At 38.5% G+C, this 16,002-nt stretch overlaps 2 protein-coding genes across 2 annotated transcripts; both read left to right on the top strand.

Moving 5' to 3' along the window:
- Window positions 1-717: 717 nt before the first annotated feature.
- On the top strand, window positions 718-5,118 carry LOC141649522 (uncharacterized). The gene is made up of 3 exons (XM_074458209.1): window positions 718-864; window positions 1,591-2,345; window positions 4,614-5,118. The coding sequence occupies exons 1-3, from the start codon at window positions 718-720 to the stop codon at window positions 5,116-5,118; spliced, it is 1,407 nt and encodes a 468-aa protein (XP_074314310.1).
- Window positions 5,119-14,897: 9,779 nt separating this feature from the next.
- On the top strand, window positions 14,898-15,637 carry LOC141647862 (uncharacterized). Its single transcript, XM_074456221.1, has one exon. It carries the CDS (start codon window positions 15,000-15,002, stop codon window positions 15,534-15,536), a length of 537 nt encoding a protein of 178 aa, XP_074312322.1. The 5' UTR covers window positions 14,898-14,999; the 3' UTR covers window positions 15,537-15,637.
- The last annotated feature ends 365 nt before the right edge of the window (window positions 15,638-16,002 follow it).

The following is a 16,002-nucleotide window of genomic DNA, read 5'->3' as shown; positions in this document are numbered from 1 at the left end:
CACCCCTTTTGCTAGGGAGGCCTTTCATGAGAATCTCCAAAACCAAACTTGACATGTATGATGGAAATTTGACCATGGAATTTGAAGGGAAAATTTTGAAGTATAATGTGTATGAGACAATGAAAAAGACCGATGATTTGAGCTTTTGCTACTTTCTTGATAAAATTGAACCTTTGGCAAATCGAGTTTACCAATTGAGTCATAGGGACCCACTTAAAATGGCCCTTACTAACAATGTCGAGAAGGAAGGGTTGCAGTTTTTGTTGTCTCATGATGTGCAGGAAAATATAGAGGCATTGGAGAAGGAAGAACCATTAGAAGAATCTAAGGAAGAAAAAGAAATGAAAGAAATTTAGAAGTAAATGTCGAGCCAAGGCACAGCCTGCGCAGCTCACCAGCGCAACCTGCGCAGTTCCCAGCTCTACAAAGCCTTGTTTTTATTCCTCTTCTTATGAATACCAATCCAAATTCCTTCCCCTATAGGCCTCCCTTGAAATACCACTCCCATCCATTATAAAGCCACCCACTCCTAATCTAAAACCACTCCCCGACCACTTGAAGTACATTTTTCTTGGGGAAAACAACACGCTACCCCTCATAATCTCAAACCAACTTGAGGGTGATCAAGAAAAGAGATTGGTGGATTTATTGCACAAGTACAAGGAAGCTTTTGGGTGGAGCATTGCGGATCTTAAGGGGATAAGCCCAAGCGTATGCATGCACAAGATCCGGTTGGAGGGGGAAGCAAAGCCGGTTCGGCAACCACAAAGAAGATTGAACCCACCAATGATGGAAGTGGTGAAAGAAGAGATCATCAAATTACTCCAAATGGGAATCATTTACCCCATTAGTGATTCTCAATGGGTAAGTCCCACTCAATGTGTACCAAAAAAGGGTGGTGTGACGGTAATCGAGGGCAAAGAAGGATCTTTAATTCCCACCCGGATTCAAACCAGGTGGAGAGTTTGCATCGATTATCGCCGCCTAAATGCCGTGACATTCAAAGACCATTTCCCTTTACCCTTTCTAGACCAAATGCTAGAGAGGCTAGGGGGGAAGGAATTCTATTGTTTCTTGGACGGATACTCCGGATACTTTCAAATTCCCATACGTCCGGAGGATCATTCCAAGACAACATTCACATGCCCTTTCGGAACATATGCATACCGAAGGATGCCATTCGATTTGTGTAATGCTCCGGGTACATTTCAACGTTGTATGGTGAGTCTTTTCTCGGATCTTGTAGAAAGAGTCCTAGAGGTCTTCATGGACGACTTCACCGTCCATGGAGACAATTTTGAAGCTTGCTTGGACCACCTAACTATGGTCCTATCACGATGCACGGAGTCACACCTTGTGTTGAATTCCGAGAAATGTCACTTTATGGTTAAAAGCGGCATCGTGTTAGGTCACATAGTCTCAAAGAGAGGGATTGAGGTGGATGTGGTTAAGGTTGAAGTAATAAAAACCTTGCCATATCCCACTAATACTCGGAAGATAAGGTTGTTCCTAGGACACGCGGGCTTCTACCGTCGATTTATTAAGGACTTTTCCAAGATTGCTTACCCCTTGTGCAAGCTTTTGCACAAGGATGTGGAGTTTGTTTTTGATGATGCTTGTAGGTTGGCATTCGATTCTTTGAAGGAAAAGCTTGTGACGACCCCGATAATTCAAGCTCCAAGATGGGACCTCCCTTTTGAAATCATGAACGATGCTAGCGATTATGCCCTTTGCGCGGTTTTAGGCCAAAGGGAAGGGAAGGTTGCTCATGTGATCCAATATGCTTCTTCACTTTTAAATGATGCTCAACGGAACTACACCACCACGGAAAAGGAATTCTTAGCGGTGGTGTATGCCATTGAAAAGTTCCGGGCTTATCTCTTGGGTGCCAAGGTCATCATTTATACCGATCACAAATCTATAAGACAACTTGTAGACAAGAAGGACACCAAAGCAAGGCTAATGAGATGGGTTCTTTTGTTGAGTGAGTTTGACATCGAGATCAAGGACAAGCAAGGGAGTGCTAATGTGGTAGCCGACCATTTGAGTAGGCTTCATATCAATGAGGATCTAGTGAAGACCATGGGAGTAGTGGACGGTAGCTTACCACTTGAATCTCTATATTCTATGAAGGCCGTTGAGCCTTGGTATGCTAACCTTGTCAACTACATGGTAACAAATAAGTTTCCAACCTCATTCTCATCAAGTCAAAGAAATAGGCTAAAGGCCGATTCTAGATTCTACATATGGGATGACCCATACCTATGGAAGATGTGCCAAGATCAAGTCATTCGGCGTTGTGTACCGGATGTAGAAATTCCATCCATCCTCAAACATTGCCACGAGTACGCTTGTGGGGGTCACTTTGGGCCTCATAGAACGGCACGGAAGATCCTAGAGTCACTACTACAGATACAGGCTATAACAACGGTCAAAAACCGTTGTTATATAAAAAAGCGGACGTTGTTAAAGCGTCCGTTGTAAAAGGTTATAACAACGGTTGGTTTTCTTAAGGAAACCGTTGTTAAAAATATTAACAACGGTTTTAAGTATAAAAACCCGTTGTGGAAAGTGTGACTCAATTTTGGGAGGAAAGTTATAACAACGGGTTTTAATATACAAAACCGTTGTTATAACTAAAGACAACGGGTTGTTTGTAAATAACCGTTGTTGTTTGTTCTTAAAAAATAAAAAAAATTAAATTAAATATTACTAGATGCATGCATAATTACGGCCCGTTAGAATTCCGATGCATGCATTATTACTGACATCACTGTACATATGAACGGATAATATGGAATGAGAAGGGTTAGTAATAAGATTTGAAGCAAAGATTATTGAGAGATATGATGATGATTATGGCACAACTTCCTAACATATATATTAATTAAAAAGCAACTCAACCCACACATTGCTTAGTATATATACATTGCATTATCTCAACTAACATTTCCATTATCTCAATATATTCATCTCCAAACCCTAACTGCTAAAACAAACTCTACTTAATCTTTCAAAACAAACTCCAAAAATTCCAACAAAATGAATGATTTCATCCTTAAGACTCTTACCATGATCGAGAACAACAACAACTTCATCCGCCGGTTCCTCCATATTGAGGAAAGTTTCAGAGCTACCTTGCGGATGCTCGATCCGCACAAGCACGCCAAAGAAGATGGCTTGACGGAGCGGCGATTGCGGCTATATGACGATATAGCAATCAATCGCTGAACGGAACCTCCAAATAGCCAAGGAGGAGAGGACGGATACGATAGAGGAGAATAAGATCCTCTATGAAAATATAAGAATTGCATTTTTATATATGTAATTTTTTTTTTTAATTTATGTATTTATATATATATATATATATATATATTAATTATGTTTATCTTGCTTCTTCATTGTTTTACTAACTAATTATGCGAACAATACTTAAACAAATAACATAATGGTCGATAAAAACACATACATGCAAAAGAAATAAATAGAAAAAGAAAATAATGACGATGAAACTAACGGTGGATGGCGAGATTTACCTGATAAATACGAGCGTAATAGACGATGAAATCAACAAAGGACGGCGAGAAGATAAAGCGACGATGAGAAAGTGAGAAAGAGAGAAAGAGAGAAAGAGAGTGTGTGTTTTGTGTTTGTTTGTCTGTTGTGTTTGTGTTTGTGATATTAAGGGTTGTGTTTTGTGGGGGTCACATACTTACTTTGTGTGGTTTATAGTATGGAAGGTATTGACAACGGTTATTAAACAACAACCGTTGTGAAATATGTTTTAACAACGGTTGTAAAAAACACCCGTTGTTAAATAAGTTTTAACAACGGGTTTCAAAAATAACCGCTGTGATTACTTTTCACTAACTTTGCGCCAATTTTGCGCCAAATTATTAACAACGGTTGTGCATGTGTGACCCGTTGTTAAAACTAATAACAACGGTTTTTATAACCATACCCGTTGTAATTGATTTTAGTAAAATTCGCGCCATACATTCTACAACGTCTATTGTGATTTTCGTGAATAATCGTTGTTAAAGGGGCGTTGTAGTTGCCTGGATTTGTAGTAGTGAGTGCGGTTTCTATTGGCCTAAGTTGTTCAAGGATGCTCACATTTTCGTCAATACTTGCGATATATGCCAACGTTTTGGCAACATCTCACGTAGACATGAAATGCCCCAACAACCGATGATTTATTTGGAGGTTTTCGATGTGTGGGGAATAGACTTCATGGGACCATTCCCTAATTCTTATGGATACCTCTACATCCTCTTGGCGGTTGATTACGTATCTAAGTGGGTGGAAGCCATTCCCATGAAATGTGATGATGCAAAGACGGTGAAAGCATTTGTCAAGAGCAACATATTTTCAAGGTTCGTATTCCCAAAGGCCATTGTTAGTGATAGGGGAACTCATTTTTGCAACAAGGTGATCTCAACTTTGCTTCAAAAATATAGTGTGCTCCACAAGGTTTCTACGGCCTATCACCCCCAAACAAACGGCCAAGCGGAAGTCTCTAACCGGGAGATTAAGCATATCTTGGAAAGAACAATCAATCCCGACCGAAAAGATTGGAGCAAGAGGCTTGAAGATGCTCTATGGGCTTATAGAACGGGTTATAAGACCCCAATCGACATGTCTCCATATAGGCTAATTTATGGGAAGGGATGCCACCTTCCCGTAGAAGTTGAACACAAAGCATATTGGGCAATCAAAGCTTTCAATCAAAATTTCGATGAGGCGGGATTGCACCGAAAGCTTAAAATTCAAGAATTAGAAGAGTTTAGGCAAAATGCCTATGACAATGCTAGCATTTATAAGGAGAAGGCTCGGTCTTGGCATGACAAAATGGTGGCAAGAAGGGTTTTTGAAGAGGGACAAGATGTATTGGTTTTTCAAAGTCGTCTCAAGAACTTTCTCGGCAAGCTAAGGTCGAAGTGGTATGAGCCTTACAAAGTCAAGAAAGTCTTTCCACATGGAGCGGTGGAAGTAGAAGACCCGACCTCGGGGAAAGTGATAAAGGTCAATGGGCAATGGTTGAAGCATTACTTCAAGGGAATCGAGTTACAAGGTGAAAAGGATCTTCTTTTAGAAGATCCAATTTACAAAGATTAATTCTCCAACAATGGCTACGTCGAGCCATCGGCATTAAATAATGGCAAATTTGTAAATATTCTATCTCAATTTAATTGCTTTCCTAGCATAGTTCATTACCGCAATTTATTTCCTTGCATGTTAATTTCGTTTAATTAATTTAATTTGCATTGACATGTAAAAAGCACTTGAGGTTTGTTAAATGATGTAGTGATTTGCAAAAACCCTCTTGGAAGGCGTGCCCAAGAGGAGATGAGAGCCGGGTTTGATGTCCAAAGTCATTGGAAGAGACCAAGAAAAGGGAACAAGAAGAAAGGGGGCCAAAATTGGCTAAGTGAAGAATTGGGAATGAAAAGGAATTAGGAGCAAAAATGCGAGCCTATGCGCAGCCTGCGCAGCTGCGCACGATTGTGCAGGCAAGAACAAATTTTGCGCAGCCTGCGCCGCCTGCGCAGGTCTGCTTTTCCGTTTCTTTACCTTTCCCTAACCCGTCATCCTCCTCATTCAACAACACCCTTTCATCGACAAAAACCCCCTAAACTCTATCTCATTCATTCCAAAACCTATCAAATCATCTTATTTCATCAACAAACCTCAAATCTCTTCACCAAATTCTTCACAAAGTTCGTTTTTGCTATCAAAAACACATTCAAACCTCCAAATTTCTGACAAAATCCCACAATTTCCCAAGAACCCTAAACTTTTCCGGGTTAAATTGAAGCTTTCTCAAGTGGATTTCTGGGTCACAAGGGGGGTTTTTATGCAACATCCTTCTTCATTCAAGCAAGTTTGAGAATTTCCGGGGAGGTATAACAACTTTCCTCCACTCTCTTTGTTTTCAATTAGTTTAATTAAATTTACATTAGTTAGTTGAGTTAAATCCTTGCTTTTGATTGATGATTGGGGATTGTTGGCAATTATTTTCTGTTAGGGAAAGAACAATTCAACAAAACTACCTTAAACAATCAAGTTTTTGCTAGTGCACATAAGGTGTTTGTTGAATTGCCCCATAGAAAATTTTTCAGATTTTGGATGTTTTAAGTGTCTTTTGAAACTTTTGTAAGAAAGAAAAATGGTTTTTGGACTTGGAAAAGGGAAATTAAAGAAGAGAGGTGAGTCCTCAAACCAAGCACAATCCGATGCACCACCACTACCACCTAAGCCTTTTCGGGGGGATGAAGGGTTGCCCACACAAGCCAAAAATTTCTTCAAGTTCCTTGAGAGCAAACCCTTGCCTATATCCAAATTTCTTCACCCGGGGACCTTGAGGGATATGGGTATCTATGACCAAACCCTTGCCTTCCTAACCAAGGTAGGGCTTGAGAGGTACATGAACCTTCAACCACATACTTACCCCGCCTATACTTTAGAATTCCTATCTACCGTACGTATCACGGGGGAAAAGGAGAGTGCTAGGGTGAATTTCCGGTTGAATAAAGTGTGACACACTCTAACGTTCGAGAGGGTGAGCGAGATCTTAAGAGTTACTAGACCACCCTCCTCCATAAACCCACCGGGAACGACATTGAATGATACTTGGGTTGGCCTCACGGGGAAAACTCATATGACTAATAATGACAAAACCTCTGCCATCACAAACCCCCCCCCCCCATCCGAATTCTTACCCGGATGATATCTTGTTTCTTCTTTTCGATGAGGGAGCCAACAAAGCTAAATGATGGTGTCCGTGAGTGCATATGGGCGATGTTGCCCGAGGGGGAGGGGGGTTCCGGATTGGGCTAAGCTATTTGTGGTGAGTGCGTCGAAGCATAGAGAAAAGAAGGGGAGCATAAATTGTGGGGGTTTGGTCACTCTCTTTGTTGCTAGCTTGGTTGGTGCTATTCCCGATGAACAACCTAGGGTGTGGGGGAACAATCTTTACAAGGAAGCGGGGTTGGTGGAGACCCATATGATCCACACCTGGACACGGTCCCATGGAGTTGCTATTGGTTGGGGGAGGGGGGTGTACAACACATGAGGCTACCATTAAATGGCCCCCTTCCAAGCGGGTTGAGAGCCCGAGACTTCTATTATCCCGCCGAGGCAAACCTCCCCAACCCACCCCCACAAAGAATGCACAAAAGAAGAACAATTGAACCATCCCATGGCCCCCAACAAATGGAAGAAAGAGAGGTTGAGATTATAGAGGGGGGATTTCATGCTACCCCACATATTCCTTCGTCCTACCAACCGCCTCAAGACACCCCTATGTATGAGGCCGGGGGTTCCTCCACTCCGACTTTGGAACCATGGCAACATCAAATGTTCCAATACTTTGAGGATACCCGGGGGACTTTGAAGGAGATTAGTAAGAGGGTTGAGAGCTCTCATTCTTGGCAATAACAACAAGGGCCAAGATTGGAGAGTTTGGAACAATTTCGAAATGCTTTTGAAGAGCATAAACGGTTGGGAGATGAGGCCGAATTGGCCCAAATGAAGATGCTTGAAGGAATAGCAAGGAGGCAAGAAGAATCTTCTGCTTGGCAACAACAACAAGCCAAGCATTGGGAAGACAATCAAGCCATGTGGAGAGCTCAAAATGAGTGGCGAGAGCAAGTGAGCCACCAATTTGGGGTGCAAAACGAAAGGCACCACCAATATCTTGAGGATTCATATCACGATGCTCAAGCCCAAGAAGATTCCTTCGGCCTCATTCAAGGCCTATTTGGCATGACCCTCCACCAACATGAACCCAATTACCAACCCACCATTAGTGAAACCCAAGTTGATGAGGCCTACGTGAGGGCTAAGAAAGAAAGAGAAAGAAGAGAAAGAAGAAGAGGTAACCGAGGGGCATATGAGCAAGGTGAAGGCCCGGGCCCCTCCCACTACAATCCTTGAAGAATTTGGCACTCCTCCACATTGAGGACAATGTGAGATTTAAGTGTGGGGGAGTGAGTAAGTGTAATATATGTAAATTGCTTCTTTTTGTCAATGCAAGTTAAAAAAAAAAACGAAAATCCCGGCTAGGTGAAAACCCACAAGGGTGGGCACCTAAGACAAGATTGAGAAGGTGGCCGAGGACGGAATGAAAACCCGAAAGGGCGTTCCGGGCAAAATGAAAAATTGAGATGCGAGCCACCATGAGAGGAAAGGAAAAGCTAAGGTGAAAACCCGAAAGGGCACCTTAGGCAAAATGAGGGATTTTCAACAAAAAAAAAATGAAAAAAAATTGAAAAGCAACACCAAAAATATGGAGGGACAAGAAGGGAGTGATAAGGAGGGTCTTGGAAGGAGGCTAGTTTTAGGACTTAATTTCTTTTTGTGACACAAATTTTGCTTCAAATTGGTGGATTTTTCCGATTGGCTACTTGAGTTGTTGACTCTTAATGGTGTTTGGCCAACCAAGTAGCATGATCTTGCAATTCTTATGGAGTGATAAGGAGGTGATATAAGTGGAGTAATTTGATGATTTAGGAGGTTGTTTAGACCACTTTGCTATCACCTTGGAATAAGGTGAGAGTGGTCATCTCTTGATAGGTGATATAAGAAGGGTGGTTGTGATGATGATGAGTCGGAGTTGGAGATTGTTGTGTCTTTGTTTGAGGGAGATATAAGGAGGGCGTGTGAGAGAAGAGTTTATGTCAAAATTTGAGTCAAGTTTTTCTTCTTAATTGGTGGTTGTGTAAGAGGGAGATATAAGAAGGAAGAGGTAAGGGAAGAGTGATCATTCACTCCTACACTCTCTTGGAGACTTCATTTTGGCTATTTCGGGTTTTGCTCGGGACTAGCAAAAGTCTAAGTGTGGGGGTGTTTGATAGTAATGTTTTGTGTCGGTCTAAGAGGGTGATTTTATCACCCTCGTGTCTTTTAATATGGGTCGTTAAGTTTGCTTCCCCTAGTATTTGACATTCGGTTTTGATGTGGTAACTTGCGCGTTCTACCTCGGTTTTACAATTTATGTTGAGGCACGGGACCCGAGAGTCAAAGAGGGTCTCTCAACGGTCAAGAACAAGGCGCAAGCGGTACATGTGACCTAAGTTTCAGCTGGGAGAAGTTAGGAGTGAAGATTAGAAGAAATGAGAACAAGTGAAGAGGTCAAAGCTCTTGGAATTAGAAGGCCAAAACTGCGAGCCTATGTGCAGGCTGCGCAAACAGGTGGCGCAGCTGCGCACGACTGCGCAGGCAAGTGTTTTTTTGGCGCAGGCTGCGCATCTCTGTTTTACGGTGCCTTCTAATCTTCTTTTGGGCTTCTTAAGTGGAAATCTTTTTAGGTTTTCGTGAAGCCCTATATATACCCAAGAGTTTGAAGACCTGAAATCATACATACACCATCATATCATCTCATCTAATCTCATATTTAGGGTTTTAATCTTGTAATAATTTAGAGGACAATTTTCATTCAAGTTGTAAGCTTTTCTTATTGTTTTAGGTTTTGAAGACTATGGAAGGCTAAATCCTTCCTTGCTTGGTGTAATTCATCCAAAGTCTCCAACTTTGGTATTGTAAGACTCTTTTAATCTCTTCTTATTTATCTATTGATCTTTCCTTATGCTTAATTCTTATGTTGAGTAGATGAATGTTAGAATTGATCACTCTTGCATCTTGTTTACCCAACTATTGCAAATTCTAGAGAAATGGTTCTTAATCTATCTAGGATTATTTGGAGCAAACTTGTTGTATGTTGATTTGGTTTAAAGGATTCATGCAATAAGTAGGAAATTTCATGTCTTTTCTCATTTGTATGGTTTAATCTTGTGAGAATTGATCCTAGCTTCTTATCTTGGCACAACTCTTAATGCTCATGTTTGATTTGCACTCATGGTTTAATGAATTGTTGATTAAACTTGAAGGACATACATGGATGGTTTAATTTGTGTATGATAACATCTTGATTTGAAAGTATTGGGTGGATAATAAGAGGAGAGTTATAAAAGAGTCAAACTTTATCTTTGTTGGTTACTAAGGAAGGATTACATCAAGTCCTCTTTAATATTGAATTCTCTTACTCACCAAGTGTTTGTTATATTACTTGTTAGACAAAGATTGCAATTTTACTTTGTTTCATGTTATCAATCAACTCAAAACCCCTCCTTTATCTATGTTTATCGATTGTTTGTCATTGTTTATTTATAAACTTGTCATTAGTAGTCAATAGTTTACAATTCAAGTATTTAGCTTAAAAGTCCTTCTCTTGGGATCGACCCTTACTTGCACTATATTGCTTTATCCATTAGAGTAATCTAGAGTATAGTTTGACTTATGAATTGTTAATTTGGTAGTTTAATTATAGTATTTAGTGACCTAGTTTTTACTCTATCAAGTACCGTCCTCCTTTTGTAAATTTCGTAGGTAGCTGACCATTGATAAATTTCGTAGGTAACTGATTGATCACATAAGGCTTTTGAAAGGTTGATAGACAAGGCCCATGACCATGAGTGGAGCTTTATCCAACTTAAATCTGATGGTCGTACATTATCAACGTAAAAGACTTATTATGAAACGATGTTTATAAAAGTTGAACTAGGCTTAAGTTCTTAACTTACAAAAAATAAAAGTAACTTATTTCCTCCGTCTCGATCAATTATTATCCTTTGATTTTGGCACAAAGACTAAGAAAAGAGGAGTTGGTTAATTACTAAATGACAAGGGGAACAAATTGGGTATGAATGATCAAATTGATCATCAAGTTCATTCTTAAAATAGAAAGGATAATAAATAAGTGAGACACTCCAATATGAAAAATGACAATAAATGACCGAAATAGAGGGACTATAATATTTGAACTAAATGGATGTTAAGCCCAAAGGAAGATGGGTGCATGCATTGAAACTTGAAAACAAACTCAATAATAATAATAATAATAATAATAATAATAATAATAATATTAGTAAAGAATTAGGCAGAGTATTCGGTGTTGTTGGGAAACATAAAACCTTGCTGCTAGTCTCCTCTTCCCTTCTCCCTGTCTTTATTAATCTATCTCTATCTATCCTTGCTTTAATATTTAAAAAAACAAAACGAAGATTCCCAAAAATGCTTCGTTGTTAATGAACATGTACTCCCCTCTGCATAAAATATAACCCCAAAAACAAACTCTTATGTGATGGTACACCTACATGCAGTTCCCCACCTTTTTTAAAAAAAAAACCCCTGGCTCAGTACGCTGACGCACTCCCCACATTTCCACTCTCACTTATCATTTTTCCTTACATTAAATATTAAATATACTATACTATTCAGTATTCCCTCCCTCCGTCATAATTAATTATTTTAATTAAAGGTAAACAAATGACAGGATAGAGGGAGAATAGTAGACAAATATAATGCTTGATTCAGATCAAGTGTGTGTCTGTGTTTGTGTCTGTGTCTGTGTCTGTATTTTTATTTTAGATCAAAGCTCCATCTTCTGCTACTACTTGAACTATATACTAGTATCTCCTCTTCTTTGGGTATTATTATTGGAATCCTGGACCCCAATACGACGTCGTATTCATTCAATGACCAGGTTGCATCTACTGTACCAGTGCTATTAATGCAGTAAACAGGTAAAACTTTTTTTATCCACTGTTTTACTCGTACTTTTAATTTATTTTGCATTATTTGTGATTTGTTTTGATCATAAATGGAAATGTTGTGTACTATTTTGACTAGGTGTCCAATTTTGATGAGCAAATATAAGAGTAATTTATGTATGATAGTGATTGATGAGATAACACACGTTTAACGTTTTTGCTTTTGCTTTTGTTTGGTTTATTTATAATGTTTTGTCATTTCAACTATAATAGGTCAAGTCTTGTAATGTCCAAAATTATTAAATCTCGATTTCAAATATCATGAATATTATCTTTTAAAATCACTTTATATCAAAGTTTTAATACTCTAATACAAACATTTTCAAATTTGTGAAGAAATGGAATGATGAAATGGAGATAACCTAATCAAATATTCAAATCTGTACCATTGATAATTAATTGGAAAAAAGAAAATGGAGAGGATCTTGAATAAAAAACAATCATTGTCTAAATAAAGTTGATACTATACATTTTTCTAAAATGAGTCGTAAGTTTGTTTAATACTACAATCACATAGAGATTGAGATTTGAGGCGCTGAGTCTGTGACCCGTCGTTTATAGTACGCCAACCTCTATTACGGTATTACTCACTAGTTCCTCGGTTGAAATCTGGTTGTAGTATATCCAACAAAATACTGACATCTGTCATTATAGAGATGAAAATTTCAGAATTTTTGTAGAGGAGCTTGGTTGGGATATATTGAAAAGGGTTCGGAAATGATAGTTAGTCAAACTTTGAAAAGGCTGGATTTGATCAGTCAAATGATTGGGTGTGGCCTGTGGGTGCTGAGTTGTGATGATTGAACGCTCACTAAAGATTAGGAATAGGATATTGCAAATTAGGCAATAATCAAACTTTGGGGCCTTTTAGATTGCCTGCCTTTCGGCCTACTTACATTAATTCACAATGTTTACTATGGACATCAAAGTAGATGGAGTTTTGTTTTCTGTTTAAGAGTCTCCAAATTTGTAGAAATTACCTCTCGTTATGTTACGTCTAAAGAAACCCGTCTTGTACTTAACACAAGGATTTACATTAATTCACAATGTTTACTATGGACATCAAAGTAGATGGATTTTTGTTTTCTGTTTAAGAGTCTCCAAATTTGTAGAAATTACCTCTCGTTATGTTACGTCTAAAGAAACCCGTCTTGTACTTAACACAAGGATTAGTTTATGTATCTCTCATCTTGGTCCTTTATAAGAGTGCTTGAAGAATAGGGAAGAAGGTGTCAATGGTGGAGGTAGGAAGGGCACTCGTCCCGTTGGAGGATGAAAATTTCAAAGTTTATACTGAAAATTTACACACTTTTTTCAAATTTTCCTTATACCCCTTTTCGCCCCTGTTGTTGTTTTAAGTTTGTTTGAGATGATGAAATTTGTTCTTATACCTCTAGTTACATCCAATTTTTTTTTTTATTTTTTTTTTAATCTCTGCTTGACTTGCTTAGTTGCTTGTGAATTTGGTATAAGCATTTTCATGGTTTTCCCCAGTTTAAAATGTAACTTTAATTTCCTTGTGGTTGAACATTGTGGTGTAATACGAATATTAACAAATTACTGTAATTATCTCCGGTTGGCTTCCTCGTGAATTTGATAAAAGCGTTCTCGACGGTTAGCTTGAGTTTAAAACGTAGTTTTCTTTCCCTTGTGGTGAACTCCTGTGTTATACGTAAATACTAATGTTATCTGAAGTCCTTTTCTATATTTGATGAAATGAATACATTTTTTTTCCATTTTGTTCCTCGTCCCATTGTAGTTTCACTCGTACTATTCCCTAATTGACGTAGTTAATCAAGCGGGAAAATTTCATGGTAATTTGAGGCTTCATGTGACCACTCCCAATATCTTTTCCTTGAAAGAAATGGAGAGGGCCTGGCTCTAACTCTTCCTAGCTAAGAATTTGGGTTGACACAGACTGATGAGATAGCTAGCTGGAACATTGATTAAAGTTGCACTACTTGTTTTAAGCTAAAAATAGTGTCACAGTTTCGTACTTGAAAACTATGTTACTTCGACACTTCAATTTGGTAGGTTGCCGTGTGTCTGACACTTAAAGTGTCCGACATTACACGACAATTCGCCATTTCATTTTAGACGAAAAATTGAACATTTCGCGGAAAATAAACGTATCCGACACTCGGGACACCTTGTCGTGTCCGACACTTAGCTTGGAGCTGAGTCGGAGTAACATTGCTTGAAAATGGGCGCCTAGTGACCTAGTGTCACGGTATGATACTAAGTTACGAAAACGTAAATTCTAAATTAGGTAAAGGACATACGGTAGTTATTTACACTATAATTTGTGAAGGACATAAGGGCTATGTACACTACATATCTTCTTTAGTTAGTCACAGGATTACGGTCTATAATACTAGGGATACTCTTAAAACGCCCTCTTTGTTTTTTTAGTACTCATGTTGCTGTCTTAATTTTGTTTTACCTTTTGCTTTGTTTCTTTCATAGTAACTAATTGTCTATAACCTACATACCTCCCTTACTTTCTCTCCTTTCTGTTTTTTGATTGCTTATTGTTTTCATTATGCCATGCGTGTATGTGAAGGAAGACGATGAAATTAATGGACTACTCCGTATTAAATTGCTTTTAGACTTTTCCGATTTCCTTCTCCCTTTCAAAACGAGCCAAAAACAATAGTCTGTAAACTTTGGAATATGAATATACGATATAATAATGTAAAATAACTTTTTTTTTTTTTTTACAAAATCAAACACAGGGGTAAATGTGCATACAATATACATTTTTCCCTTACCGTGTCACAGGCGGGAGTCGTAAAAATATTGGGGTAATGTTGAAGAGGGAATCATTGACTTGAGATCCTTAATCTCAAAGCAAACAGCTCCTGAAATTATCTGTGTAATTTCCTGTGCTTAGGTTTGCAAATTTCCAGGTTACTGGTCAAATGCTTACAATAGTATGAATCATGGTAATGCATATTAAGAATTTAAGATTTATAGACTCTTTCCGTCTCAATCATTGCTTACCTTTTTATATTCAGTGTAGGGAGTATTTTAATTGAAGGTAAACAAATGATGGGGACGAGGCATGTTAAAACATTTTTTTTTTTGGGTGAATGCATTTTTAACATGATTTAGGCATAACCTAAGGTGGGCGCATGTATTCTCATTTCTAGCTTGTTTACATTAATATGTACTTTTCTACCAAGGTTAAATCCAAGGAGTGGTGGGGGTATTTTTATTTCCATGTACGAATAACAAACACAAATATACCAACTCCAAAGTCCAAGCATAATGTGCTGAGACAAACTTCCTTACAAAAACAAAACAACAGAGCATTAACCCCTTAAGAGTTTAATGCCTTCTTGCAGGCAGTAGTTAGCCTTCAACTGTACGTCTGTACCCCTCAATATGCAAGAGAATCCACCTCGAGCACCGTGCAAAACTCGAACCCGTAAAGAGTCCAGATCCAAGACTGATCACCCAAGAAGAAGGAACAATCGTTTTACATTTGAAGAATCAACTGATACAATCGACTGCTCAGGTGAGTATTGTCGGTCCTGTGCAGCGTCTCTAATGGCCGACTGTGTGGCAGTATGTTGTTGTCCTTTGGCACTTGTTAGTTTGCTCGCTCTCGCTTTTGTCAAGGTACCGTATCTTGTTGGTAGGAGGTGTTGGCGAAGGAGGAAGAAGAAAAGAAAATGCAAGAAAATCGAGGCTACCAGTATAAGTATTGAACACGACATGGTCATAACTCGTAAAGATGTAAATCGATTTTCCGGGGATATTGTATTTGAATTCGGAGAAGCGGAAGATGTAGAGGAAAGAAAGAGCTTTTGTGCAGCATTTGAAGCTGATAAAGTTCTAATGGAGTTGTATCAGGTTGGTCATTTGGGTTTTGGGAGGGTATCCTTCACTGGAATTCATTCTTTTGGAGAAGGAAATTAAGGGCATTTTTCATTATATTTTTTTTACTACTAGTTAGCAAATACAGTACAAATGATGTGTTTTTTTTCACTCAAAAGTGAAAAACTTTCTGGTATTTTTCACCTGTGGAATATCAGTAACAACTGGTGCATGTTTCTATCCATATTGACTTGTTTTATGGTGTATGGACCAGTCAGTGGGGTTTTAGAGTTTTTGGCTGCATGAGTTTATACACTTAGGGGTTGGTTGATTAGGGAAGCATTGTAAATGTTGAGAAGTGTATTTTGCTATGAACCTTATGCTTATGATTATGATAATGTTTATGTAAAATTGCCGAACAAGAGAGAAAATAATTGTGCATGAATATATTTTTTCTTATGTATATTTCTATTTTTAATTTTGTTTTGTTTTATACTCCGTTATCATTTGGTTCTTCAAATATAATATAGTTTATTATGAACCCAATTGATTGCTTAAGTTATTTGTT

This window comes from Silene latifolia, chromosome 3, assembly GCF_048544455.1.
Source record: "Silene latifolia isolate original U9 population chromosome 3, ASM4854445v1, whole genome shotgun sequence".
Taxonomy (NCBI): domain Eukaryota; kingdom Viridiplantae; phylum Streptophyta; class Magnoliopsida; order Caryophyllales; family Caryophyllaceae; genus Silene; species Silene latifolia.
This window is presented reverse-complemented; position numbering and strand designations above follow the sequence as displayed.

What these genes read in the sequence shown, in the direction of transcription:
- LOC141649522 (XM_074458209.1), top strand. Translation starts at nt 718, where the DNA reads ATGCACAAGATCCGGTTGGAGGGGGAAGCAAAGCCGGTTCGGCAACCA. An exon ending in CCATTAGTGATTCTCAATGG is followed by an intron (nt 865 to 1,590) that starts GTAAGTCCCACT and finishes CTTTTGCACAAG; the next exon opens with GATGTGGAGTTTGTTTTTGA. An exon ending in ATCCTCAAACATTGCCACGA is followed by an intron (nt 2,346 to 4,613) that starts GTACGCTTGTGG and finishes ATGGGCTTATAG; the next exon opens with AACGGGTTATAAGACCCCAA.
- LOC141647862 (XM_074456221.1), top strand. Translation starts at nt 15,000, where the DNA reads ATGCAAGAGAATCCACCTCGAGCACCGTGCAAAACTCGAACCCGTAAA.